Source organism: Ascaphus truei, chromosome 5 (genome assembly GCF_040206685.1).
Source record: "Ascaphus truei isolate aAscTru1 chromosome 5, aAscTru1.hap1, whole genome shotgun sequence".
Lineage (NCBI taxonomy): Eukaryota > Metazoa > Chordata > Amphibia > Anura > Ascaphidae > Ascaphus > Ascaphus truei.
In genome coordinates, this window is record NC_134487.1 from 196049045 (window position 1) to 196076175 (window position 27131).

Consider the following 27131-nt stretch of genomic DNA (forward strand, 5'->3'; position numbering starts at 1 on the left):
TCAAAAGGTTTTTTAACATGTGTATTTTTTTTTTTTGTGGTATATCATTTCTTGCCACTGTATGTATGTATGTATATATGTCTAGAGAGATATATACATACAGGGTAAGAAATGATGTTGTTTTAAAAGCTTGATTTGATGTGTTTTAAATTAATTTGTCTATGCTGCTATGGTTTATTGTGAGTTTAAAGTATTTTTAAATTAGATAGATGTATTCCTTGGTATTGTATTGTGTGTTGCCTTGGTTTTAAAGGTTGTATTCTGGTCGGTACTGTATTTTTTCACAGTCTAAATTGTTCTGCTCCAGGCGTGAATTAGTTAATTGTTTCATTGCTCGGAATGGAGTGTGAATTGTTTAGGGATGTAAATAATGATTGCTAATTGATTTTTGTTTACTTGGTTGATTCATTTGCAGAATGTATATGGTGCATAGATTTTATGCATCATATATATTGGAATGTGAGGTTTTTCATTGGTTTGTGATGATATAGATTGTAAGATCAGTTAGGATTATTAAAGGAAATTGATTTTAATGTAGTGTCTGTATGGAGAAGTGTTTGGTTGTAGGACAGTATGCTTTTGATAACCCTTCTACATTTATTTGTATATTGGTTCATCGTGTGTATATATACTGTGTATATATATATATATATATATATATGTATATATATATATATATATATATCTCTGTATATATATATACAGTATATATATATATATAGTTGCATGATGAAGCCACTGTACAAATTCATGGGTGAAGGGTGGGTATCGGGCCTGTGTGGCTTAACCCCTTAATCATCTTTGCGGTTATTATCTGATAAGGTGTTTAAGGGGTTAATTGATATCTGAATGTACTTTCAATGTATTGGCTTTGTATTGGCTATGTATTTTGTGGACAAGACAAGGATTTTGCTGGCGACGAACACTTCGCATTGATGAGGTCAGTAGTACTTTATTTATTTGTATAAGCTAGTTAATGTTTTTAATAATGGGCAATTAATCTATTATCCATATCTGGATAATAGTTATTTTGCACATTATTGTACTGTAGGTGTTGGGGGGGAGGGTGTATGTATTGAATGTATAGGCCAGGTTTATTTTTTTTACATTCAGGGTTGTTCCGTGGTTCTGCGTGGGACCTCTGGAGACCACCTGTGGTATCTTCGGGTATCCCAAGGGTATCAGGCTGGTGGTTCCACGGGTGACACATGTGGGGATGACGATGTGTGGTCCCACTTCTGTGGGGGCACAGCTGACCCGTAGTCTGCGGGGATGACGATGTGTGGTCCCCCTTCTGTGGGGGCACCGCCGACCCGTAGGTGCGGGGATGATGATGTGTGGTCCCACTTCTGTGGGACCACCGCGGACCCGTAGTGAGCACCCGTGAGTTCCCAAGACCCCCGAGGGAACCACCCGAGGCCCCGCAGACACCTGTGGGTCTGACCCGGGGCTCCCAGACATCCGCGGGCCTACAGTGGGGACCCAATTGTGGCCCACGGTGCCCAAGGAGACCACCTGGGGGCCATGGTGCTGGCGGGATCCACCAGCAGGCCTCCAGAACCTGTGTAAAAAGGGCTGCTGGTAAACTGTAGGTCTGTCCAGGTGCCCTGCCAGCCCACTGGGGACTCGCGTGGGGCTGCATTATGAACCCTGTATGTAAAAGAATAAATCTTGTATTTATGGGGGGGCACAGGGGGTGGGTAATGTATTTAATAAATATAATGCTGTTTATTGTGGGTCACTGTACTGTTTTTATTGTGGGTACTGGGGGTGGGTGGGGGGGGGGGTGTTTCCCCAACGGTATGTGGGTAGGCCTCCCTTGTGGGTACTGGGTGGTTAGGCCTCACGGGGGGGGTTAGTGTGGGAGGGTATGTAGGCATCCCGAGTGGTGGGTGAGGGTGGGTTAACCCCTTAATAACTGTAGCGGTTAATAACCGCTATGGTGATTAAGGGGTTAGGGGACATTACTTTGGATGTTTTAATTTTTGTGTCTGTTTTGCAGAAGCGGAGGGGCCATGGCCAGGATGGGGGGGGTAACGGTATGTGGGTAGGGGATGAGGGTGGTTAGACCTCACAGTATGCACATCGGGTCCCCCCCCCCTCCCCACATTTACATACACTGCACTCACAGCAATACAGGCAGGGAGGGAGATTTAACAGAAACATTAGGGGGAGGGGGCTTTACACAGACCACAGTCAAGGAGGTGGGGTTATAACCCACTCCCCCTCCCCACATTTACATACACTGCACTCACAGCAATACAGACAGGGAGGGAGATTTAAAAGAAACATTAGGGGGAGGGGGCTTTAAACAGATTACACTGAAGGCAGAGAGATTTAACAGAAACATTAGGGGGGAGGGGGCTTTAAACAGATTACACTGAAGGCAGAAAGATTTAACAGAAACATTAGGGGGGAGGGGCTTTAAACAGATTACACTGAAGGCAGAGAAATTTAACAGAAACATTAGGGGGGAGGGGGCTTTAAACAGATTACAATGAAGGCAGGGAGATACAGGAAATGTACTGTACTGTATGTTGTTTATTGCAATGCTTCAATGTGTGTATAATGTATAGATAGATGTAATCCTTGGTATTGTAAGGGTTAGCTTTGGTTTTAAATTTTGTTTTCTGGTTGGTACTTACAGTATATATTGATTTTTGTTTACTTGATTGGTTAAAATAGTTGACTTGTTTGGAAGTGTTTGTATTTACTGATAGCTTGCAATGATATTGTTAACATTCATTTGCAGAATGTATATGGTGCATAGATTTTATGCATCATTTATACAATTTAAATGCAATGTACTGTATGGATTGGAATGTGAGGTTTTATATTGTAAGATCAGTTAGGATTATTAAATGGATTATTATTATTATTATTATTATTATTAATATTATTGTCTGTATGGAGAAGCGTTATTTGTAGGACAGTATGATTTTGATAACCATTCTACATTTATTTGTATATTGGTTCATCATGTGTGTGTATATACTGTGGGTGTGTGTGTGTGTGTGTATATATATATATATATACACACAGTATATACTGTATATGTATAGGGATTGTTATTATATATATACTGTATATATACAGTATATATATATATATATATATATATATATACATATATATTTATTTATCTTCATGTATTTATTTATTTATTTAGATTTATTTATTAATTGCGGGGCTGCTGTGCGTGAATTTTTTTTATTGTGGGTAGCGGGGGTGGGTGACGGGGGTGTTTGGCCCTTGGTGTGAGTTTAGGACTTGCGGGGGGGTTGCGGGTGCACTTAACCCCTTCATGGCCGTAGCAGTTAATACCGCTACGGTCGTGAAGAGGTTAAGTGCACCCGCTACCCCCCCCGCAAGCCCTAAACAACCACCGTTGGGGATAATACCCCCTTCACCCACCCCCGCTCCTCACAATAAAAAAAATTCACACACAGCAGCAGCAGCACAATTAATAAATAAATCTAAATAAATAAATAAATAAATGAATATAATTAAATACATTTAAAATACATTTTTATTGATAGTGTAGATGTGCAGGGGGTCTCCGGAGCTGAACCGCTGTGGTTTTAGGTCTGGGGACCCCCTGCTTCCCGAGATACAGGCCCCTTTAGGGGGTGCCGGTATCCGTCTGCTTGGGTTACAGGCCGCGGTCACGTGATCGGGCCCTTTAAACGCAGAGGGATACCGGCACCTCATAAAGGGGGCTGTATCTCGGGGAGCAGGGGGTCCCCCGACCTGAAACCAATGCGGTTCAGCTCCGGAGACCCCCTGCACATCTACACTATCAATAAAAATGTATTTCAAATGTATTTATTTATAGTCATTTATTTATTTATTTATTTAGATTTATTTATTTATTTTTTGGCGGCTGCTGTGTGTGAGTTTTTTTTTATTGTGGGTAGTGGGGGTGGGTGAAGGGGGTATTAGCCCCAACGGTGGTTGTTTAGGGCTTGCGGGGGGTAGCGGGAGGGCTTAATCCCTTCATGACCGTAGCGGTATTAACTGCTACGGTCGTGAAGGGGTTAAGTGCACCCGCAACCCCCCCGCAAGTCCTAAACTCACACCAAGGGCCAAATACCCCCTTCACCCACCCCCGCTACCCACAATAAAGCGGGCACGGATAGTTAACCCCTTCATTGCCTTAGCGCCTATCCGCTATGGTAATGAAGCATCATTTCTGTATTTTTAATAATATTGTGCAGGAGCAGGGGGTCCCTGAGCATTAATTTCTGGCTCAGGGAACCCCCTGCTCACTGTACAATATTATTAAAATACAGATATGCTGCTTCATTACCGTAGCACATAGCCGCTAAGGTAAGGAACGAGTGTTTATTTATATATGTTTTTTATTTATACTGAACAGCGTTGTTTTCAGTTCCGGGGACCCCCTGCTCCCCGAGATACAGGCCCCTTTAGGGGGTACCGGTATCCCTCTGCTTGGGTTACAGGCCGCGGTCACGTGATCGGGACCTTTAAACGCAGAGGGATACCGGCACCTCATAAAGGGGGCTGTATCTCGGGGAGCAGGGGTCCCCCGACCTGAAACCAACGCGGTTCAGCTCCGGAGACCCCCTGCACATCTACACTATCAATAAAAATGTATTTTAAATAATTTTTAATGTGCCGATGTTTGCGCAGAGAGAGCAGCGGTTCTCTCTCTGCTGCAAACACATCTCGCCAGGGGACGGCCTATAGTATCATTGATGTGCATATACAGTACTGTATGTGTATGTTAGGGGTTATAGGGGTTGTTGTTATACAGTATATACTGTATATATAAAGTATATACTGCATTACAATTCATGAATTTCTCGGCTTCAAAGATAACAGCTCGCAAACGCCCCCATGCGTTTTTACACGGCATTGCAGTATTGCAGCCAGCCGGAATAAAATGCTTAAATCACAGCCGCGAATATAACGCTATATACCCCGGGAGAAAACGACACAAAACCGCACATCACCGGGGTCCTCTGAAATTCGCGGAGCTAGCCAAGTAAGAATAAAGTTGGTCGCCAGTGTAGGACATTCCTAATGGATCTCTCTTACAGCTGGAATTACCCTGAATGACTTTTAAGAAACTAGTCTTTCCAAGCATAACAGCTGAGACCAACATTATAACTATGTTCATATATATCTGTGTTATTAATTTTGCCACATTCCTACCGTATTACTATGATGACATGTTTATTTTTCTGCTGTCCTTACATATGAATTCCTACAAGTATATAATAGATGTGCTTTATGAGACAATTTTTTGTGATGACGATTGAGATCCCATTTAATAAGAAGAGAACTGTATTTGTATTCCTCATACTTGTGTTCTTTGATGTGATATCTGTATATACCTTTCACGTTCTATTACATATTTGATGTGCTTTATTGCACTGCACTCTCTTTCCACTAGGCTGGTAACAATGCTCGTCTCTTTGTTGGTAAAGTTCGGAACCTCCATAGAGGGAGAGGTCAACAGCTGAGCAACTAGCATTTGTTGTGTCCATATTTGTATTGGCTATATATGTATTGGCTGCTATACGCATTTCATGTGTACCACTACTGCCTTAGACACGGACGGCAGTTTGCTGTATGGAATCCCCTCTCGTTATGGCACGCGTGCGCAGTGTAACGCACTCTGCGACTCGCTTATATGCCTAAATTTGATCCGGAGCAGAGTCTCGTTGAGATGCGGGACCATTCCCGATCGCGCTTTGGTCATGCGCAGTGATGCCTGAGAGGTGTAAATTGCCAGTAGTTCCTCCTGTGCCCTACCGTTAGGCACGCCCACCATATAGACTCATCATAGAGCCAATCGCCATTTGGAGGGCGATTGGCAATGATGTCACCCACGCATGCGCACTTTACAGAGTGAGGATAAGTCGCCAGCACTGCCCTCTCTTGAGTGGGAGGGTGCCCCTGGGATAACACCACACTACTGGATCCCTCACTAAGGATGCATCATAGATCTACGCAGTGAGTACACTTACCATACACACCCTGGTGCATCACCTGTGCAAAATATATCTGGCTCATTGTAATCAGGTGTTTACATTCACGGGCACAATTACACTCCCTTTTTAAGCATGTTTGTTACCCTGCCTACCTCACCACTCCCAGTAGAAGGCTCTTGGCCGAAACGCGTAGGAGCAGGTGCAGTAGGCAGGACCCCCTGGTTTGTCCCCCTCTAGGGACACGTACACATGATCTGAACTTTGCTCTATGCTCCTTCCATGATCCTGCTGTGTGCCTACACCGGTGATGTATGACTATTAGCTTTTGGCAATGTGTTGTGCCTTTCAGGCTGTTTATCCTTGGTCTTATCATATTACCTTGCATTGTGTCACTTGAGACTTTACCAGAGATGTTATTGGGAATATATGCTTTGACTCTGTGTGATTAGACCTTGGTCGCAAACATTTCTGCTTCTACTCCTGTCTGCATTTATTACTCACCTTGTCAGGTACACTAGAGTGATACTTTGTCTGATTGGGACATTATTGTTGGAGGATACATGCTTAGTTCTGTACGCACAGGGGATCCATGCCTTGTTTTAATCACTCTTTGCTTTCTTTTATCCTTGTTCTGTGACAGTTGTTTAATAAAGATATTATGTATTTTGTACTTTGAACTGGTATACTAGAGTGCTTTTGTTTGGGGCTTCTTCCCTCTCCTACCATATATATATACATATATACATACATACGTACATACATACATACATACATACATACACTGGCGACACACTTTATTCGAGCTTGGCTAGTCCCACGAATTCGGGTATACCCGGGTGTATTGAGGTTTGTGACTGTTTTCTGCCCGAGTGCATTGAGTTATTTTCCGGCAGGGATTGAAGCATTTTATTCCCGCTGGCTGCAATACTGCACAGTACATATATATATACTGCATTACAATTCATGAATTTATGCCATCTGGTAGACACGCGAAGCATTGCAGCCTATTAAATCCTAATCACTATCATTTAACAGATCAGCCGCCCGTCAGCCAGGCATGAACCCAGGCTGGGAAGGCAAACGCAACGGGGCTTGTCAGAGGTGAGGAGCGGCGCATTCCAGGTATCTGCCAGGTACATACCGGGTATTTGCTCGAATAAAGTGTGTCGGTGCAGTACATACATACATACATACATAAATGAAGCCACTGTACAAATGAATGGGTGAAGGGTGGGTATCAGGGCAGGGTGGCTTAACCCCTTAATTACCTTTGCGGTTATTAACCGATAAGGTGATTAATTTGTTAAGTGACACCAGAATGTAAAACAAGAAAAAACACAAAAGCGCACCAAGATGAGAGATAGATATTGTATTAGCAACAAATAATAAAATTAGTAACTTACATATAAAATTTCTTTAATAATCCCCGATTCTGGTGTCTATCACAGGAGTAGGGCATCACATAGGAAGTATGAAGGGTAATCTCAGTTCTGAGAGATCAGACCCGCGCGCTGGGGCTATCTCTGTTCACTCTCCTGTCCTCCACGTGTGGTAGGAACCGGGGCCTTCAATAGGTGTCCTTAGGATGCCTGTCCGTTTTTGATAGCATAGAAACGATCGGAAATAAGCAGGAACGGTACACTTGAGTGTGTACTGGTGGTGGATAGTAAAACCGCCAGCCACAACAGTGCGACTGTTGTGGCTGGCGGTTTTACTATCCACCACCAGTACACACTCAAGTGTACCGTTCCTGCTTATTTCCGATCGTTTCTATGCTATCAAAAACGGACAGGCATCCTAAGGACACCTATTGAAGGACCCGGTTCCTACCACACGTGGAGGACAGGAGAGTGAACAGAGACAGCCCCAGCGCGCGGGTCTGATCTCTCAGAACTGAGATTACCCTTCATACTTCCTATGTGATGCCCTACTCCTGTGATAGACACCAGAATCGGGGATTATTAAAGAAATTTTATATGTACTGCTGCGGCCAAGTTTATTCGAGCATTTGCCCGTTCTTGGCCGCAGCAGTAGCCTGGCGCGCGCCCGAGAGTGACGGGCGCGCGCCGAAGCAGCGGAAGAGCGCCCTCCGATCGGGGCGCTCTCCCTACCGCTGCCGGGTCCGCCGGGTCCCCCGGAACCCCCTGCCGCTGTCCCGCGATCGCGGGACACCAGGGCTCCCTCGGGGAGCCCCTGGACGCGCGTGCAGGGGGCGCACGCTCCCGAAGACGCGTGACCGCGCATCTATGACGCGCGGCACGCCGAGGGGCGGCCACTAGCAAGCCGGGAAATCTCCCGGCTTGCGGTACCGGCCACACTCTAATAAAGTGTGTCGGTACTGTAAGTTACTAATTTTATTATTTGTTGCTAATACAATATCTATCTCTCATCTTGGTGCGCTTTTGTGTTTTTTCTTGTTTTGCTGATATTGGTATCACCATCGGGGTTCCGGTGGAGACCACATTTGGAGGTGGGGGAGACACCTCATAAACACAGAAGCAGCAAGAGAACTGAGAGGGACCAACACTCCAAGTTTAAAGAGCCAGAGCGCGGACTGAACTTTTCATGACACCAGAATGTATTTGAAATGTATTTTTTGGGCAACGGGGCACAGAGGGAATGTGCAGGCGGAGGGGATTCATATTGATGAGGTAAGTAGAACTCTATTTATTTTATTATGCTAGTTAATGTGTTTAATAATGGACAAATAATCTATTATCCATATCTGGACAATAGTTATTTTGCCCTTTATTGTACTGTATGTGTGTTTGGTGGTTGGGGGGGCAGGGGGGGGTTATTTCTTTAATTGTATAGGACAGGTTTATTTTTTTTTACATACAGGATTGGTTCCTTAGGTCGGCGGGGACCTCTGGACGCCACCTGAAGACTCCCCGGACACCCATGGGTACCAGGCTACAGACCAATGGGGGACATCTGCGGGGAAGAACCGGGGGCCCCAGGGACCCATAGGGCCCCCCGAACCCTGTGGGAACCACCCGAGGACCCTCAGACACCTGTGGAGCTGACCGGGGGCCCCACAAACACCCGCGGACCCACCCGTGGAGACCCCATTTTGGGCCCACGGTGACCTGCAGAGACCACCTGGAAGACAACGGCGCCTGCGGGGACCACCCATAGGCCTCCAGATCATGTGGGCACCCCCCTCTGGTACACTGTGGGGCCTGAAGTCACCCGCCAGGACAACCGGGGACTCGTGGGACTTGGGTATTAACCCTGTATGTAAAAGAATAAATCATGTATTTATGGGGGGGACAGGGGGTGGGTTATGTATTGTTTATTCAATATAGTCATGTTTATTGTGGGTAGCGGGGGTGGGGGAAGGGGGTATTGTCCCCAAGCCAGGGTGGGTAGGCTTCCAGGTGGGTAGTGGGTGAGGGTGGTTAGGCCTCATGGGGTGGGGTAGTGGGGGAGGGTGTTTAGGCCTCCCGAGTGGTGGGTTAACCCCTTAATGAATATAGCGGTTAATGACTGCTAAGGGGATTAAGGGACATTACATTGGCTCTTTTTATTCATTTTTATGTTTTGTAACACCCGAGGGGGACATGGGCATGATGAGGATGAAGACGGCCTTCATCGTGGGTGCCTGGAAAAGGTAAGTGCAATATGTATTTTTGTAATTATTGTGATTAATGTATTTTAAATGGGCAAATGCATTATTATCCATATGTGGATAATAGTAATTTTGCCCATTACTGTATTGCATGTGTTAGGGGGCTAGAGGAGGGGAATGTGTGTTGTATATGTAACGGTTTACGGGCCCAAATCCAATCTCACATTGGCCTCTGTGATCTACTTGCCCCATTACATGTATGTATGTCGTATGGTGCACCTGCTGGCTTACAGGACTCCTGAGTGTTACGCTGGGTTGGTATGGGGATATCAGCATGACAGGCATCTGAGATAGTGTGATCTGAGTCCTAATCACATACGATGCAGCGCCTCCACCCCATCAGGATCTCTGCGGCTGCAGGGAGAAGTGTCTGATGGGGACCTCCTTCTGGGTGCCTCCTTCTGTGTAATATTCCACACTCACACAGAAGGGTTGCGGTGAACAAGGGCATCTTTATTTGCATCATCCTGGACAGACTGCCCCTCATTGTGGTCAACACTTAGCCGCTCATCTTTGGGTTGACCATCTTCTGGAAGGTTCCTTCTGCTCCTAACTAAATTGGTGGTCCACCTCTCCCATTAAGGGAGACCACAACCGTGCCAGGTCCCTGGACACAGTGTGTAAGCAGCTTGTTTCTCTGCCACTTCAGCTGCACAGCCTCAGTCACTTGCATCAGACACTCCACTATCTGGCTCTGCTCTGACACACTGCAACAGTGTTGCAGACACTCCACATGGCTCTCACTGACTGACTAACTTTAGAAAGTGCTGTGCAATATATCAGCTTTCAGAAACAACCCACCTTTGTGTCACTAATAGTGGACACAGAGCATGCTGTCACTTCCTTGGCTACTATCTTACACATCACAGGGGTTGAGGGCAAACCTCCATGATGGCTACTGGCAACCCTGCCCTTTTAACAAGAGTTACTGCACAGCATGAGAGAGATATGTACACCAATTTTACACAAGGCTACATTCTCCCCCTGGTGAAACCCAACAACCCAGCTGGGATCTAAATTTGCGGAACCTTCCTTCAGAGGCAACTGCAAAACATAACAATACAATACATTATTACACATTAGGATGAACGCATTTCCATACGGTACATATAACCAAATACATCTTAACTTAGATGGTGTACAACCAGGATTACTCCCTGATGGAGTATCCATTACTGGTACTACCATACCCTCTTAAGGTGGCCTGAGCACAGCATGGTCCACTGGGTTTAGAGCAGCAATGCTGTAACACTCTGGGTGACAAACTGGACACCCACAATCAGCCCATAATTCCTGCCTGGATGCTAGTGGGCTGAGAGGATCATGCCCATATACAGTACTTCCTTAAGGCATCAGATAGTTGATGTAAACTATCTTTTCTGTCTCATTATACCAATTCTCATCTGATATTTCATGATCCCAATTTTCTATGGAACAATCAATATCCCAATTCTCCTCATCTGATCCTTCCTCATCATCAGAACTATATCCCCTATCCTCATCAGTGGAACCCATCTGAAACTCAATTTCTCCCTCCCTGGGATGGTGGAATAAAAGCAAAGCTTTTAGGCGATTCCTGGCAACTCTTGCCGACACTTTTTATGGATTATTAAGGTGAGCAGTGTTTTTTCCATTCCCCACTCCGACACTGAAGGCACACAGGGTTTTACCGGAGCAACATTACCCAAATCCCCAGACTTTCCACTGGAATGAGTGGGCATACTATAACGCTTGAATTTCCCTTTAGCCACGTGCTTAACTATAGTAGGGTTCATCACCGGAAACTTCACGTATGTTATCACCTCCCTCTCCGATCCCTCATTATTAGAGGTCACACAATCACCCCAGTCCTTAGTTGACCCAGTCCGTTCATCAGATGTGTCCCATGACTCCCCAGATAACCCTTGGATTGACTGGGACCCAGATGAGGAGGTGATGGGGCAGGGGTCTTAACTAAGGCCGGGGGTTGGGCATAGGGAAAGGCCATGGGTCGATACGGCACAACGACCCGCAGCTCCTTGCTACCTTGACCGGTGCCATCAGACTGGCATTCCGCCTCACCCTTCTCCTGGTTCCCAGGCTTCCGCAGGGCCCGCCCTGAGGAAGGTCCCACTCTGAGGACCGAAATGTTGGCTGCCCTGTGTTGTTAATACACTTTATTTACTTCATCATATTGCGGTGTGCTGTCTCTGTTACCTGGATTTCCCTGGTTACCCTGTACATGTTTCTATATGGGACGAGCATCTGCCTTCATTTGAGAAACCGTGAGTGCAAACTATTTTTTCATTGACAATATATATATATATATATATATATATATATATATATATATATATAAATGTAAATACAACTGTATGCTCATCTGCATGTCTTAGGCAGGTATATATATATATATATATATATATATATATATATATATATTATATATATATATATATATATATATATATATATATATATATATATATATATATATATATATATATATATATATATATATAGTGGTTGACAAATCACCAAAAAATCTACTCGCCGAACAAAAAAATCTACTCGCCACCTAGTACCACACGTGGGCTGCTTGGGCCAATAGGAGCTCGCCACGATGTTAAATCCACTCGCCCGGGGCATGCAAATGTATAGGTTTGTCGAACACACTATATATATATATATATATATATATATATATATATATATATATATATATATATATATATATATATATACAAAAGAGGAGAGCACAGGCTCCATAGCGTAATTCTGTATAAAAGGTTTAATTCAGAACATGATAAAATAAGGCAACTCACAAATGTCGCATAAAATTGCGCATAGAAGGACAGTTTTCAAAGGCCATAGGATGGTGGAAATGCCGGAGACCCGAGCCGGGAACTGTTGCTCCTGGATAGACTGGTGATGTGGTTCCACTTACGCTTACGGACACGTGCCAAATGGTGCGTCCATAGCAGTCTTCCTCGAAAGTTGTTACTCCACATCAGAAAAGTTCCATAGCTCCAAGCTCTGCAAGTATAGTGGCACCTTGAAACAGTGCAACAGGAACAGGAAACAGACCTACACGTTTTGTCGCTCACAGTAGCCTCTGTAACAACCATGCCCCTCCCTTTATATCTCGTGCCCCCCGCCACTTTGTGCACCCCTGCTGTAGAGGGTCTCCTCTGACAGTGCTTGGTCCTCTGGACTGCTACCACTCAGGTGATCTGCTGTACCTCCTTGCTTGTTTAGCAGTTCTTCCACCAGTCAGTGCCCACTCTCTCCAACGGGAAGTAGATGCGCCCCCCGGGTCAACTGCAGTCAGTCCTGAGATCTCTCAGGCTTGTGCAGAGCTGCTGTGCCAGCTCTGCACCACTACCAGCTCCCCCCATTGCAGTTTTCCCCTTGTAGCTTTGCTCCTGCGTGTGTCCTGACAGGGACTCTTTTAGAGATCATCTTCTTTAGTCCTGCATCTACAGCCTCTAATCTCATTGGTTGAGGCCCTCTCTCTCCCAAGTCACATCCTCCCATAAGTGGCTCCCTGCTACAGCACAGAAATCTAGTAGTTGTAATTTCCTATTGCAGCCAGCGTGCAGTGTATGTATCAGCTACAGTACTTGCACTTACAACGGGGTTATATCTTCTCTCTGTTAAATAAATTGATGTCCCCGTCAATCGTGTCTGGAACATCTTTATCATACCATTCTAACCTAACAAATGCTTCTCTCTAAGTACATAGTACTGTATCACAGGAACCCTGGAACTCATACACATAGTTTTCACATACAGCAGAACTATTGCACCACATGGTTCCACTCCTCCCAGGCCCACCTAGGTTTAGTGTCATGGTGACTACGCGGTTAGCTACGCTAACCATGGAGATTTCTGTCAACACTCTAGGAGAATCATACTGTAGGTTGGTCTCATGGGTGATCTGATCTCTCCCTTCTGGGGCATGGAGAATGTAGTGCTACTGTTATTGTATTGTATGTCTTTATTTATATAGCGCCATTAATGTACATAGCGCTTATTTCCCCTTGCTTTCAGTGGACCCACAAGGTTCGAGAGGATCATGTTCTGCTGATCCTACATTAGAGGGGGACTCAAATAGTCTACACCTACAGTAGCTCATCTTCAGCTTCCTTTTTCTGATCTATGGGATTCCACTGGGTGAATTCCTCTGCTTTCAGGTCCAATTCAGGGATGATATTTCTCTCTCTGTCTTGTGACCCTGTTGGTCGCATTAGGGAATGGAGGATTCCTCTCATCAGAATCCATCATTTCAGACAGGTGGCCTAACATCCTTTCTCCTCTGTAATCCTCATCCTCATCAGACTCATCATCACTTCTTAAGTGTAGTCTTGAGGGAATACAGGCTGGACCCTGTTATCTGTTTAACCGGTCACTCCTTCTAGGCCAAGTATCTACCCAAGAGTATCTTCTTTCACATCGCACCTCACAAGCTGACCTATTTAAGTAGATGGTTCCTATGCAGGTTCTTTGCTGATCCACTTCGCAATTCAGGTTTCACTCGGTATACAGGTAGCCCCTTTAGCTTATCTACTACAACATAGGGCCCTGGTTTCAAGCGATTGGCTATTTTATGCTTGCAAGGAATACCCAGATTCCTGATAAGAACTATGTCATGCACTTGCGATTCTTGCCATGCACCCTTTTGTCCCCCATCCCCTCCCTCCCCCCCACACCCTTAGTGGTGTCAGCCACAGTAGTATACCGTTTAAACACCTAAAGTAACTGTTCTTTGAGCTTTTTCACATATTGCATGTAAATGACAGGGACATGCCATCTGCTGCCACTCTGAAGAACAATTCAATTGGCAAATGGGCTTCCTGCCTTAAAATCAGATAATATGGCAAGTACCCTGTAGTGTCGTTACGGGTACAATTGTATGCACGTACCAGGGGATGCACATGCTGATGCCACTGTTCTTTTCCTGGCTGTTCAATGTGCCCATAATGTTTAATAGTGTCCTATTAAACCTCTCCAGTTGGGGATTCCCCTCCGGATGGCATGGCATTGATCAGAATTTCTCTATACCACATTGGAGTAGCAACTCCTTAATGTGGTGGCTTTCAAAATCTCATCTCAGGTTGGAATGAATTCTAGTGGGTAATCAATAATGAACAAAGTATTTGTCCCACAGCACCTTGGTGACTGTAATGGCGTGCTGGTCATTGTTTGGCAATGGCTGGGCATACCCGGTGAAGTGCTCAGTGACCACTAGAATGCTGCTATTTTTTTTCTATCAGGTTCTAATGACAGGTTCCAATGACACTCTTCCAGTTATTTTAAACAATGGTCATATATCCGGCACAGTGACAAGTAGATAACGGGACCGGGTCCTTGGTCGAGCTGCAGACACGACCACCTCATCGTCTCGTTCTAAGTCTGCATTCTTCCCTAGCTGTGTATGAGAACCTCACAGTGTGTCTTTTTAGTCTCAGTCGGATACCTCTCCAAAAGACTCAACTACAAGGTCTACAAGGTTACTATACCAGATATATTATACCATTGCATAAAAGAACTGGAAGAGAGTGAATGAGGCCATTGTATGCTTTGCAATACAGTTTATTTGAAGCTTAATGCACTATTTGTCTGTGACGGTGAGGGGGTACCGAGGCCAATAATAAAGGTATTATGCCGGCTGTGTGCCCCTGAGCCATATTGGGAACTTGTGAAGTGTCAGCTCTGCAGCACAGTTATGGCATGTAAACCGTATTGCAATAAAAATGTGTGTGTTTCTTACTATTTCAGGTGTGTCAACCAGCAAGGATTTCCCTGCTTCAGCACAGACCAGAATAGTGAGACCGGGCAGGGGAATGATTCACATTCAAAGGGTCTCTGGTATATGCCAAAAAAAAACAGAACCCAGGTTGGTGTTCAGACTATCTCCCATCAGGTATAAGGTGGTGAGATAAAAGTATTTTCTAAGTATGGTGTAGAATGTAAATTGTTTATTACTTGTAAATCTAGAATGAGAAAATGTTTTTAAAGTCCAGCTCTTAGTGAGGTTTGAACGGCTTTTGACTAACTTCTGTTAGGAAGCTCCTAGAGCGCTGAAACTTGCTCTGCGCGTCGTTCAGTGAGAAACGTAAAAAAGCCAGTAATTCGATTTTAATTGTTCCAAAATGTTAGGCACATTTGGACTTTAATTTAAAACACCAGAGACTGGGAAAAACTCATTTTATGATCGTGCTCACTTGAAATGCCTGTCAGTAAAGTACTGTGAATGAGCTGAGCATATCCAGCTCCAGACTTCTAAAACATCCCGCTGGCTTGACGCCGCAATGTCTGTGGAGGTCCGGAGTGTAAAGGCTCAGAGCTACTAAGGTGTCAGGGTAGACGGAATGAACGAAGTACCCCCCTTTTAGTGTGAAGTCCAGGCAGTATACCAAATGGTGGCTCGCAAAGACTGAGTGTCACTAGGTAAGGAGGTTGGGTCTCATATGCTAAGCGGCAAAGGTTCAAGGTTCGTGCATGCCCTTAGCAGAATGAGAAGCCCCCTCTACCAGGCTTTTAAGGTATTGGCAACTCCGGGATAGATGGGAAAATTATTCCCACAGATAGATTGGCTGCACGGGTTAGGTATAGGAGTTGTAACCCTGTAAGAATCCCCGCAGCCAATTGGGAATCAGATTCACCTGAGTTCTATAATTCTACAAGATTTAATCAAGATTTCGTAACAAGCTTCAGGACTTCGTAAGAACTAAGGTTCCAAGTACCAATACCACAATGGCAAAACGAATGAAGCAGCTCCGTCGGATTACACAGCGGTTGCAACTGGCACTGCTGACTGAGGACTGTTTCCAGCTCTGTTTGCTAGCAACTCCCGCTCCTGGGAATTTGCTCCTAGAGACTTTACTTTTAAAGATTTAGTTTTGGAAATAACTTATTTCGTTTTCCCCCGTCCCAGTAAGTGTATTTTGAGTGTAATTGTGGAATATTGTGTGTATGTCATTGCGTGGAAATAAATTACAATTTATTTTACCTCCTTGCTTTGCACAATCAAATGATCCAGGTATAAATGTGTTAAAAGTGCTGGTCTCCCGTGACATGGTCCTCCTCTTTTTCTACTCCTACTATTTTTTTTGTCTCGTTTTGTTTGTTAATTGTTTGTTATATGTTTGTTTGTTCTTCTGTCCTTTCCCTCCATTTGAGTAGCGTACTATTTTGAACTTTTCAGTATATCAAAGGCCTGTTGGTGCATACCGTTGGAGCTCATTAATACTAAGTGTAGCCAGGGACTCTTAGAGATCTCCTCCCTCAGGCCCACCTTTCCAGCATCCACTTTCTTGGTTGAGACCCTCTCCCTTCCAAGTCACATCCTCCTGTAACTGTAAGTGGCTCCCTGCTGCAGAACAGCAAGTTGGGAGTTTTAGTTTCCTATTGATGCCATGGAGTAATGTATTTGTTAGCTGCCTGCACTTATAAGGGGGTTACACAAATAAAAGACGAAAAGCCTTAGTGCTACATCCAACTTGACAAATTGTATAATTAAATACTTATCTGCTGGTCATTCAAAGGTGTTTAGGAAGAACTGCAATTGAAAATCCGGGTTCTGAGTTTACAGGGGCTGTGTGTGTTTGTTAATCCACATAAACAAGGTATCATATAATAATGAAGTACTCATTTACTCTGCACAATAGCAACTGAACTAACACGACTATTTCTATTTAATGCAGATAACAGCAAGATACTGTATACATCACCCAGCCAGGACCAGGAGACAAGACAAAGCACACTTGATATCATCAAGATATCAAGAGTGCTGTGTATTCTCATCTGGATTGTTGATGTATATCTTACAGTATATGTGTATATATATATATATATATATATATATATATATATATATACAAAAGAAGAGAAACGCTAGCTCCATAGCATAATACTATAAAATTAGGAAACTTTATTCAAACATGGAGTAGTCATTAGGACCTATACTCATGTGGTGGGTAAAAAAACACAATCGTTTGAGACAATCTGTAACTGCAGGTAGACGCTGGTTGACAGACAGACAGGTAGCCAGGGACGTAGGGACAAATGAACCAGATAATAGAGGTGGTGAAAAGTCAATGGTAAATCTCTCACAGTCACCAAAGTTACCTCTCAATAGAGCCAATCACAGCTGCACCACAGCGCTGCTCCCACCGGCTGTATAATGCACTATATAGTGTGCATATACAAAGGAAAGGGGAAAAGGGGAACTGACTGGGCGCTTCCAAAAGTGAATGTGAAAAACAGTGTTTAGAGATTAAATAAACCACAAAATGTGAATACACTTAAAAAATTAAAATACCCTTCACCAATCAGTGGTAAAAAATGCATAAAATATACAAAGCGTTAAATGCTGCTCAACTTCCTCAATTAGGACTGTTCCAGGTCCCAAGATGTGTGATTGCTTTGCTTCTGGGGGAGGAGGAGCGCAGGTGTGCTCAGTGGTATATGTGAATGAAAATAAAGCAAATATAGTGCAGAAGGTAGATACTGGTAATATATCACTCAGTTAGCTATAAGTAATTGCATTCACAAAACTTCTCGCAATAATAAATATGTCAAAGATTCTTCTCTCTCTGACTGGAGCCCTTGTGATGAATGGATTCTATTTCAGGTGTGTCAACCAGCAAGGATTTCCCTGCTTCAGCACAGACCAGAATAGTAAGACCGGGCAGGGGAATGATTCACATTCAAAGGGTCTCTGGTATATGCCAAAAAAAAACAGAACCCAGGTTGGTGTTCAGACTATCTCCAATCAGGTATAAGGTGGTGAGATAAAAGTATTTTCTAAGTATGGTGTAGAATGTAAATTGTTTATTACTTGTAAATCTAGAATGAGAAAATGTTTTTAAAGTCCAGCTCTTAGTGAGGTTTGAACGGCTTTTGACTAACTTCTGTTAGGAAGCTCCTAGAGCGCTGAAACTTGCTCTGCGCGTCGTTCAGTGAGAAACGTAAAAAAGCCAGTAATTCGATTTTAATTGTTCCAAAATGTTAGGCACATTTGGACTTTAATTTAAAACACCAGAGACTGGGAAAAACTCATTTTATGATCGTGCTCACTTGAAATGCCTGTCAGTAAAGTACTGTGAATGAGCTGAGCATATCCAGCTCCAGACTTCTAAAACATCCCGCTGGCTTGACGCCGCAATGTCTGTGGAGGTCCGGAGTGTAAAGGCTCAGAGCTACTAAGGTGTCAGGGTAGACGGAATGAACGAAGTACCCCCCTTTTAGTGTGAAGTCCAGGCAGTATACCAAATGGTGGCTCGCCCAGACTGAGTGTCACTAGGTAAGGAGGTTGGGTCTCATATGCTAAGCGGCAAAGGTTCAAGGTTCGTGCATGCCCTTAGCAGAATGAGAAGCCCCCTCTACCAGGCTTGTAGGGTATTGGCAACTCCGGGATAGTTGGGAAAATTATTCCCACAGACAGATTGGCTGCACGGGTTAGGTATAGGAGTTGTAACCCTGTAAGAATCCCCGCAGCCAATTGGGAATCAGATTCACCTGAGTTCTATAATTCTACAAGATTTAATCAAGATTTCGTAACAAGCTTCAGGACTTCGTAAGAACTAAGGTTCCAAGTACCAATACCACAATGGCAAAACGAATGAAGCAGCTCCGTCGGATTACACAGCGGTTGCAACTGGCACTGCTGACTGAGGACTGTTTCCAGCTCTGTTTGCTAGCAACTCCCGCTCCTGGGAATTTGCTCCTAGAGACTTTACTTTTAAAGATTTAGTTTTGGAAATAACTTATTTCGTTTTCCCCCGTCCCAGTAAGTGTATTTTGAGTGTAATTGTGGAATATTGTGTGTATGTCATTGCGTGGAAATAAATTACAATTTATTTTACCTCCTTGCTTTGCACAATCAAATGATCCAGGTATAAATGTGTTAAAAGTGCTGGTCTCCCGTGACATGGTCCTCCTCTTTTTCTACTCCTACTATTTTTTTTGTCTCGTTTTGTTTGTTAATTGTTTGTTATATGTTTGTTTGTTCTTCTGTCCTTTCCCTCCATTTGAGTAGCGTACTATTTTGAACTTTTCAGTATATCAAAGGCCTGTTGGTGCATACCGTTGGAGCTCATTAATACTAAGTGTAGCCAGGGACTCTTAGAGATCTCCTCCCTCAGGCCCACCTTTCCAGCATCCACTTTCTTGGTTGAGACCCTCTCCCTTCCAAGTCACATCCTCCTGTAACTGTAAGTGGCTCCCTGCTGCAGAACAGCAAGTTGGGAGTTTTAGTTTCCTATTGATGCCATGGAGTAATGTATTTGTTAGCTGCCTGCACTTATAAGGGGGTTACACAAATAAAAGACGAAAAGCCTTAGTGCTACATCCAACTTGACAAATTGTATAATTAAATACTTATCTGCTGGTCATTCAAAGGTGTTTAGGAAGAACTGCAATTGAAAATCCCGGTTCTGAGTTTACAGGGGCTGTGTGTGTTTGTTAATCCACATAAACAAGGTATCATATAATAATGAAGTACTCATTTACTCTGCACAATAGCAACTGAACTAACACGACTATTTCTATTTAATGCAGATAACAGCAAGATACTGTATACATCACCCAGCCAGGACCAGGAGACAAGACAAAGCACACTTGATATCATCAAGATATCAAGAGTGCTGTGTATTCTCATCTGGATTGTTGATGTATATCTTACAGTATATGTGTATATATAGTCCTAATGACTACTCCATGTTTGAATAAAGTTTCCTAATTTTATAGTATTATGCTATGGAGCTAGCGTTACTCTTCTTTTGTATATATATATATATATATATATATATATATATATATATATATATATATATATACAAAAGAAGAGAAACGCTAGCTCCATAGCATAATACTGTAAAATTAGGAAACTTTTTTCAAACATGGAGTAGTCATTAGGACCTATACTCATGTGGTGGGTAAAAAAACACAATCGTTTGAGACAATCTGTAACTGCAGGTAGACGCTGGTTGACAGACAGACAGGTAGCCAGGGACGTAGGGACAAATGAACCAGATAATAGAGGTGGTGAAAAGTCAATGGTAAATCTCTCACAGTCACCAAAGTTACCTCTCAATAGAGCCAATCACAGCTGCACCACAGCGCTGCTCCCACCGGCTGTATAATGCACTATATAGTGTGCATATACAAAGGAAAGGGGAAAAGGGGAACTGACTGGGCGCTTCCAAAAGTGAATGTGAAAAACAGTGTTTAGAGATTAAATAAACCACAAAATGTGAATACACTTAAAAAATTAAAATACCCTTCACCAATCAGTGGTAAAAAATGCATAAAATATACAAAGCGTTAAATGCTGCTCAACTTCCTCAATTAGGACTGTTCCAGGTCCCAAGATGTGTGATTGCTTTGCTTCTGGGGGAGGAGGATCGCAGGTGTGCTCAGTGGTATATGTGAATGAAAATAAAGCAAATATAGTGCAGAAGGTAGATACTGGTAATATATCACTCAGTTAGCTATAAGTAATTGCATTCACAAAACTTCTCGCAATAATAAATATGTCAGAGATTCTTCTCTCTCTGACTGGAGCCCTTGTGATGAATGGATCTCAGGATATCCCTCAGATAGTAAGTATGGTTGACATGAAAAAGAAAAAAGCTAACATTGCTAATGTTGCTGGAGAACCGGAGGGCTGAAGGACTGGCAAATCGGGGTTGGTTCTAGAGGCAGACTGCACTTCCGCCCTCACCTATGACGCTGCCATGGAAGTGACATATGCGGAAATCAAGTGTGAGACACGAGTGAGACACTGACAAGCTGCTTACCCACGGGGTCTTTTTACATTCGGCGGTTCTCTCCAATGCCTGTTTTATTTATTGGAAAATGTGAGTTTAACTGCTCTTGATACTTCTTATTGAATATATCTGGTCAAATAGTATGCACTATTGTTGCTTTTTTCTTTTTCATGTCAACCATATATACTAACTGAGGGAATCCTGAGATCACAAGGGCTCCAGTCAGAGAGAGAAGAATCTCTGACATATTTATTATTGTGAGAAGCTTTGTGAGTGCAATTACTTATAGCTAACTGAGTGATATTACCTTCTGCACTATATTTGCTTTATTTTCATTCACATATACCACTGAGCACACAGGCGCTCCTCCTCCCCCAGAAGCAAAGAAATCACTATATAGTGTGCCCCTGGTAACAGAAGTTACCTCCTCGATCGGGCTCTCCACAGAGTGTTCAGGCAATTGGTGGTATGCTCAGCCCGCCGCGAGTAATGGCAGCGCCACGAGGAGTGGAGGAAGGTAGCCGGGATGTGTGGTGGTTCCTGGAAATTGTGTTCCAGACCTCAGTCCTAGGCAAATCCCGCCTGGCACGGACGTGTGAATGTGCTCACAAGTGGTACTCTTTATTGGCCATATGCTAACAGTGGAGGTTTTTTGTCGCCTTTTTCACAAACTATAACTTAAAATGTATATGGTAAACCTAACCAGCCTAGAAATATTTCAAGGCAAGTATAGACCAACCTCACATTGATGATACCAATCAAGGTTGAAACATGTCTGTGAGTGGTTAGTACTTGCTTTGCTAGTCCCTTGCTGTGTTTAAAAGCTGTGTGAACGACGATGCATCAGCTTAAATGGGCTCCATGTGAATGGATATTCCAAGAAAAAGGGCAGGGGTGGGGGGTGAAGGGCATGGGGTGGGGGGGTGAAGGGCAGGGGGTGGGGAGGGGGGTTGGGGGGGGGGTGAAGGGCAGGGGGTGGGGAGGGGGGTTGGGTGGGGGTGAAAGGCAGTGGGTGGGGGGGTGAAGGGCAGGGGTAGGGGGTGAAGGGCAGGGGTAGGGGGGTGAAGGGCAGGGGTAGGGGGGGTGAAGGGCAGCAGTAGGGGGGGTGAAGGGCAGGGGCAGGGGTAGGGGGGTGAAGGGCAGGGGTAGGGGAGAAGGGCAGGGGTAGGGGGGGGTGAAGGGCAGGGGTAGGGGGGGTGAAGGGCAGGGGTGAAAGTGAGGCACAAATTGTTGGCAGGAGTAAAATGTCCCTCTCCACACACACACGACGGGAGTGAGAGGTGGTGGAGAGTGGGACTGGCGCAGATCCGAGGAGGCTGCTTGGCCCCCCAGCGGCCGGGGAGGTAGCGCCGGGGAGGTAAGGGAGCGCAGGGGAGGTAAGTGAGCGTTGGCGGCTGGGTTAGAAGGGCCGTGCCACGCTTCCCCTCCGTCCGGGAGCCGGTTGAGAGCGAGGGGGGAGGAGCCTAAAGTTGTCGGCTGTGGCAGGAGGGCGCGCTGCGCTTCCCCTCCGTCCGGGAGCCGGTGCAGGGCAGCGCACGTGATGGGGGGGGGACAGAGGGAGTGTGTGTGTGTGTCCTTTGGCCCGTCACTCCGCCTCAGGCCAATGAGAGGTGTGCGGGGGCGGGCAGGCCAAGGGAGCCATCTCATTGGCCTGAGGAGGAGTGATGGGCCAAAGGTCCAATGTGATTGCCCCTAGGGACAGGGAGACACAGGACAGACAGACAGGCATACAACGGTTTGAGAAATATATATATAGATATATAGTGTATACAATTCAAGGATCAGCTTGAAAAGGCTTAGTAGGGGTCTCAGGGGAGGAGCAGAGAGGGTCTTACGTGAGGAACTGAGCATTGTCATTTGGTTTCCTGGGCAGGAGGTTATCTCTTCTCCAGTCAGAGAATCGTCCCAGATTCGCTCCGGGCGATGTTACCACTTCAAACTGATTCTTGCTGCTCCAGATTTCGATCCCACTCAGAGCCACGTAGGTGTTTATGGCTTTATAAACCTGTGTGAGGATGCAGTTATCCATCATGATGAGTAACTGACTGGGAGGAGACCCCCTCATTATGAGGAACCCACCCCCACCCTCTGACCTACCCTTGCACCCTCTGTTTGGTCTCTATGGATTCCTTGCATGGACATAGACATTGGAATATCTGGGATATTTAATACTACAGAAGATTTAGTTGTAGAAACCATACATATGTAAATTTGCAGCCCTAAAATCTTACAATCTACTGTAAGTGCTGTTCTTTATTTTGCTTGTACTAGGAATCTAACTAAATATCTAATGAAATCACATGCTTCCATTGGTAGTAAACTCACCAAATTTACGTAATTTATAATCTCAAAAATCCTCCTCTTCAGAGTCTCATCACTACTTTTGTATTTCACGAACTGTAAGAAATAAAAGACATTAACGGTTATTTATTAAACTGCAATAGTAGAGACAGAAGTTAGCCTAAAGCTAACACAAGAACCCCAATTGCTGCACTCAAAGTGTGATATGAATACCGTAATGATAGGGGTATACAATAACCCACTAAAGGAGTAGTTTTACTTCTCCTTAAAACGACACATCAGGGTGAGTATTGTTCTCACAATTAAACTAAAATAACACAATTTTATTTCTATAATACACAACAATAACGTTTAAAAATATACACATAAAATAGATAAAATCCCCGGGTAAGCGGGAGATTAGGGTGTAGCAATACTGGGTAATTAACCAGTGAGATGCTGACTCTGTATATATATATATATATATATATATATATATAGAGTGCTATGGTAGCCCTGAAGCGGTTGAAGACGCACTCTTCAAAAGAGTTGACGACTTTCCTAAAATCACAGCCAAAGACTACACGAAGTTACGAGAGCTTGGACATCTGCTCCAGGAGCTGGAGTTTGGAAGAACAGACCAATCCCTAACAGGTCTTAACGTCCTAGACTCAGCTCGCGGGGTGAGACCCCTCTTGGAGAAGCTACCCTACAACCTCCATGAAAGATGGACATCACAAGGCTCCAAATACAAAAGGGAGAAGCAAGTCGCCTTCCCTCCCTTCTCATTCTTCTTGAGCTTCATCCGCGAAGTGGCAAGGACAAGGAACGATACCAGTTTCATCTTAGGTGCGCAGACCACACACAGTGCAAGCAACCTGAGGAATGAAAGGCCAGCGGCGAGATACGGTAATGCTAGAACATCTATCTCGGTCCAAAGGACGGACGTGTCCCCCACGACCCAAACAAGTCCCGACCAGTCGGTCGCTGAAAACAAGAAACCGAGGGACCCAAACAGGGAATGCCCCATACACAAGAAGCCACGCCCACTTAACAGGTGCTTTGGGTTCAGGATGAAGTCCATAGATGAACGCAAGAAGTCACTCGGAGAATTCGAAGTTTGCTTCAGATGCTGCGATTCCACAACTCATTTAGCCAAAGACTGTAAAAAGCCATCAAATGTGCAGTGTGCAAAAGTGACAAGCATGTAATATCTCTACATCCAGAGGCGCTGACCCTCCACCAACTTAACAACCCATCCTCCATAGCGGAGCATGGCGGGGAGGAAGGAGAATGAGAGCCAACATCTGTCACGTCTCAGTGCACCGAGGTTTGCGGAAAAGGATGTGATAAAAGGTCCTGCTCCAAAATATGCCTTGTCGCAGTGCACCGACAGGGACAACCTGAGAGGGCGGTTAGGATGTACGCCATCATCAATGATCAAAGTAACAGATCATTGGCGAAGACAGAATTCTTCAGCTTGTTCAACGCACAAGACAATGCCTCACCCTACACCCTCAGAACCTGTGCAGGGTTTACTGAGACAACAGGGAGAAGAGCAAATGGCTACATCATATGTTCAGTGGACAACAGAGTGAAGATAGCTCCCGCCACACTCGTCGAGTGCAACCACATGGCGGCAAACAGGGATGAGATTCCCACACCAGACATGGCACGCAATCACCCACACCTCAGAGGAATAGCCAACTACATCCTGCCGGTAGAACAAGGTGCCAAGATCTTGCTGGTGCTCTGTAGGGACATCCTGAGGGTGCACAAAGTCCGTAAACATCGCAACAGACACCACAACGCTCCATTCGCCCAAAGACTTGACCTAGGATGGGTGATAGTGGGCAACGTGTGCATTGACAAAGGGCACGGACCAGACTATGTTGACGCCCGCAGAACAGTGATAATAGAATATGGACACACATCCTCTACGACCCATGTCTTGGACATATCCAAGTGACAGGAAGGCCAAGCAAGGAGGAGAGACAAGGTCATACCCCTGAGATCAACAAAAACATCTTCGTATCAGGGGAATGTGACAATGGCCTAGGATGCTCAGCAGTCCAGACAACTAAGGATGATGAGTCGACTCCACTGAAGGAAGAAAGTAACCTCCTGAAGATGAACAACAAAAGGATCGTCCAAAGGAAATGAAACAATCGGACAGTCCTCCTGCGAGCAATGGCCCAGCGGAAATGTACAGTCGTCCTCTCCGCAGAATACCAAGTGGCAAAGCAGCCAGCTGCACAGCTGGCATTGCCACAAAAGATTGCACCCTGCAGGTGAAACTACAGGGGCAAAAATACTGTTCTTTCACACGTCTAAAAAGAGACAGTCGCAGAGACATTTCACAAAGGGATTTACAAGGGCAAAAGAGACTGTTCTTCATCATGTCCAGGGATAAAACAACCTCCTGAGGGCAGTTAACAAAGAGACACAAAGGCGTATCACCAAAATACGTGGAGACGTTCTCGTGCAAGAGAAATGTACCGATGACTTAGGCTGCACAGCGTTCCAGACAACAAGGGACGATGACAAGACCAAGACCAAGAATCAACTTGTGGCCTTCATGCAAGCGAGATTCTTTAGTGGCCACGCAAAGCCAGCACCCCCACTGAAGGAAGGCGAAGAATGCTGGTACCTCCCATCATCTGGTGTCTACCACCCCCAGAAACCTGGTCAAATCCAGGTAGTATATGATTCCTGTGCCCGGCACCAGGGAGTCTCTCCAGACTACGCCCTACTCACTGGACCAGACTTGTCAGACAGTCTTCCAGGAGTGCTGATCCGCATTCGCAAGGAGCCAAAAACCATCTCCTTCTGCCAAACACCAGGTGATAGAGTGACAGACTACCATGACTGGCATATCCACAAGGTGATGCATTCTGTAGAGAAAACTACAGAGACAAAAGGACTGTTCTCTCATAAGTTTAAAAGGAACAAGGGCCAGAGACTTTTGCAAAAGACATTGTGGTGCACCCAGCTAACCTGGACCAGTGCATCCGCTTGGCATCCTTTGCCAAAGAACCTTGGCCAAGGAACTTTGAAGCAAATCGTACCGGCCAGTATCACATCGTTATGTGAATATGAACTTTGCATTATTATGTTATGTTACGTTTGCATTGCACATATGTTCCACATATTCTAGTTATAGTGGTATCTCCAGATACCAGACGGGGAGTGTCCTGGAACAGGAATCTCAATTTCTGCTCCCTCTGTTTACCCCTCCTTTGCAGCTCTGCCTTCTAGCTGTATTTGGATGTAAGTTTTCCCTGCATCTTCACTCCTAGTGCAGATGGAATGGATACATTATGTCACTTTCGCCCTCCAGTCTGTCACACCCTGGTTGCCCTGGCAACATCTCCAGTCCTGGAGGACCAGGTAATGGACTATTCCATTCTCCCCTGTCTGTTTTCACAGGTAGTTTAGCCTGACCCCTATTCCTGTGTTACTAGCAGTACACACTTTCTTATCCTTCCTGACACTGGCCGAGTG

General features: G+C 44.8%; 1 protein-coding gene across 1 annotated transcript in view; it reads right to left on the bottom strand.

Annotated features, from left to right (window-relative positions):
* The window catches only part of LOC142495721 (zinc metalloproteinase-disintegrin-like cobrin), a 475628-nt gene that overhangs the window by 251383 nt on the left and 197114 nt on the right, over window positions 1–27131 (bottom strand). The window contains exons 8-9 of the mRNA XM_075601587.1: window positions 23673–23744; window positions 23183–23352 (exon numbers count right to left, since the gene is read on the bottom strand). Coding sequence (XP_075457702.1) covers window positions 23183–23352; window positions 23673–23744 — 242 coding nt within the window. The remainder of the gene's footprint in view (window positions 1–23182; window positions 23353–23672; window positions 23745–27131) is intronic.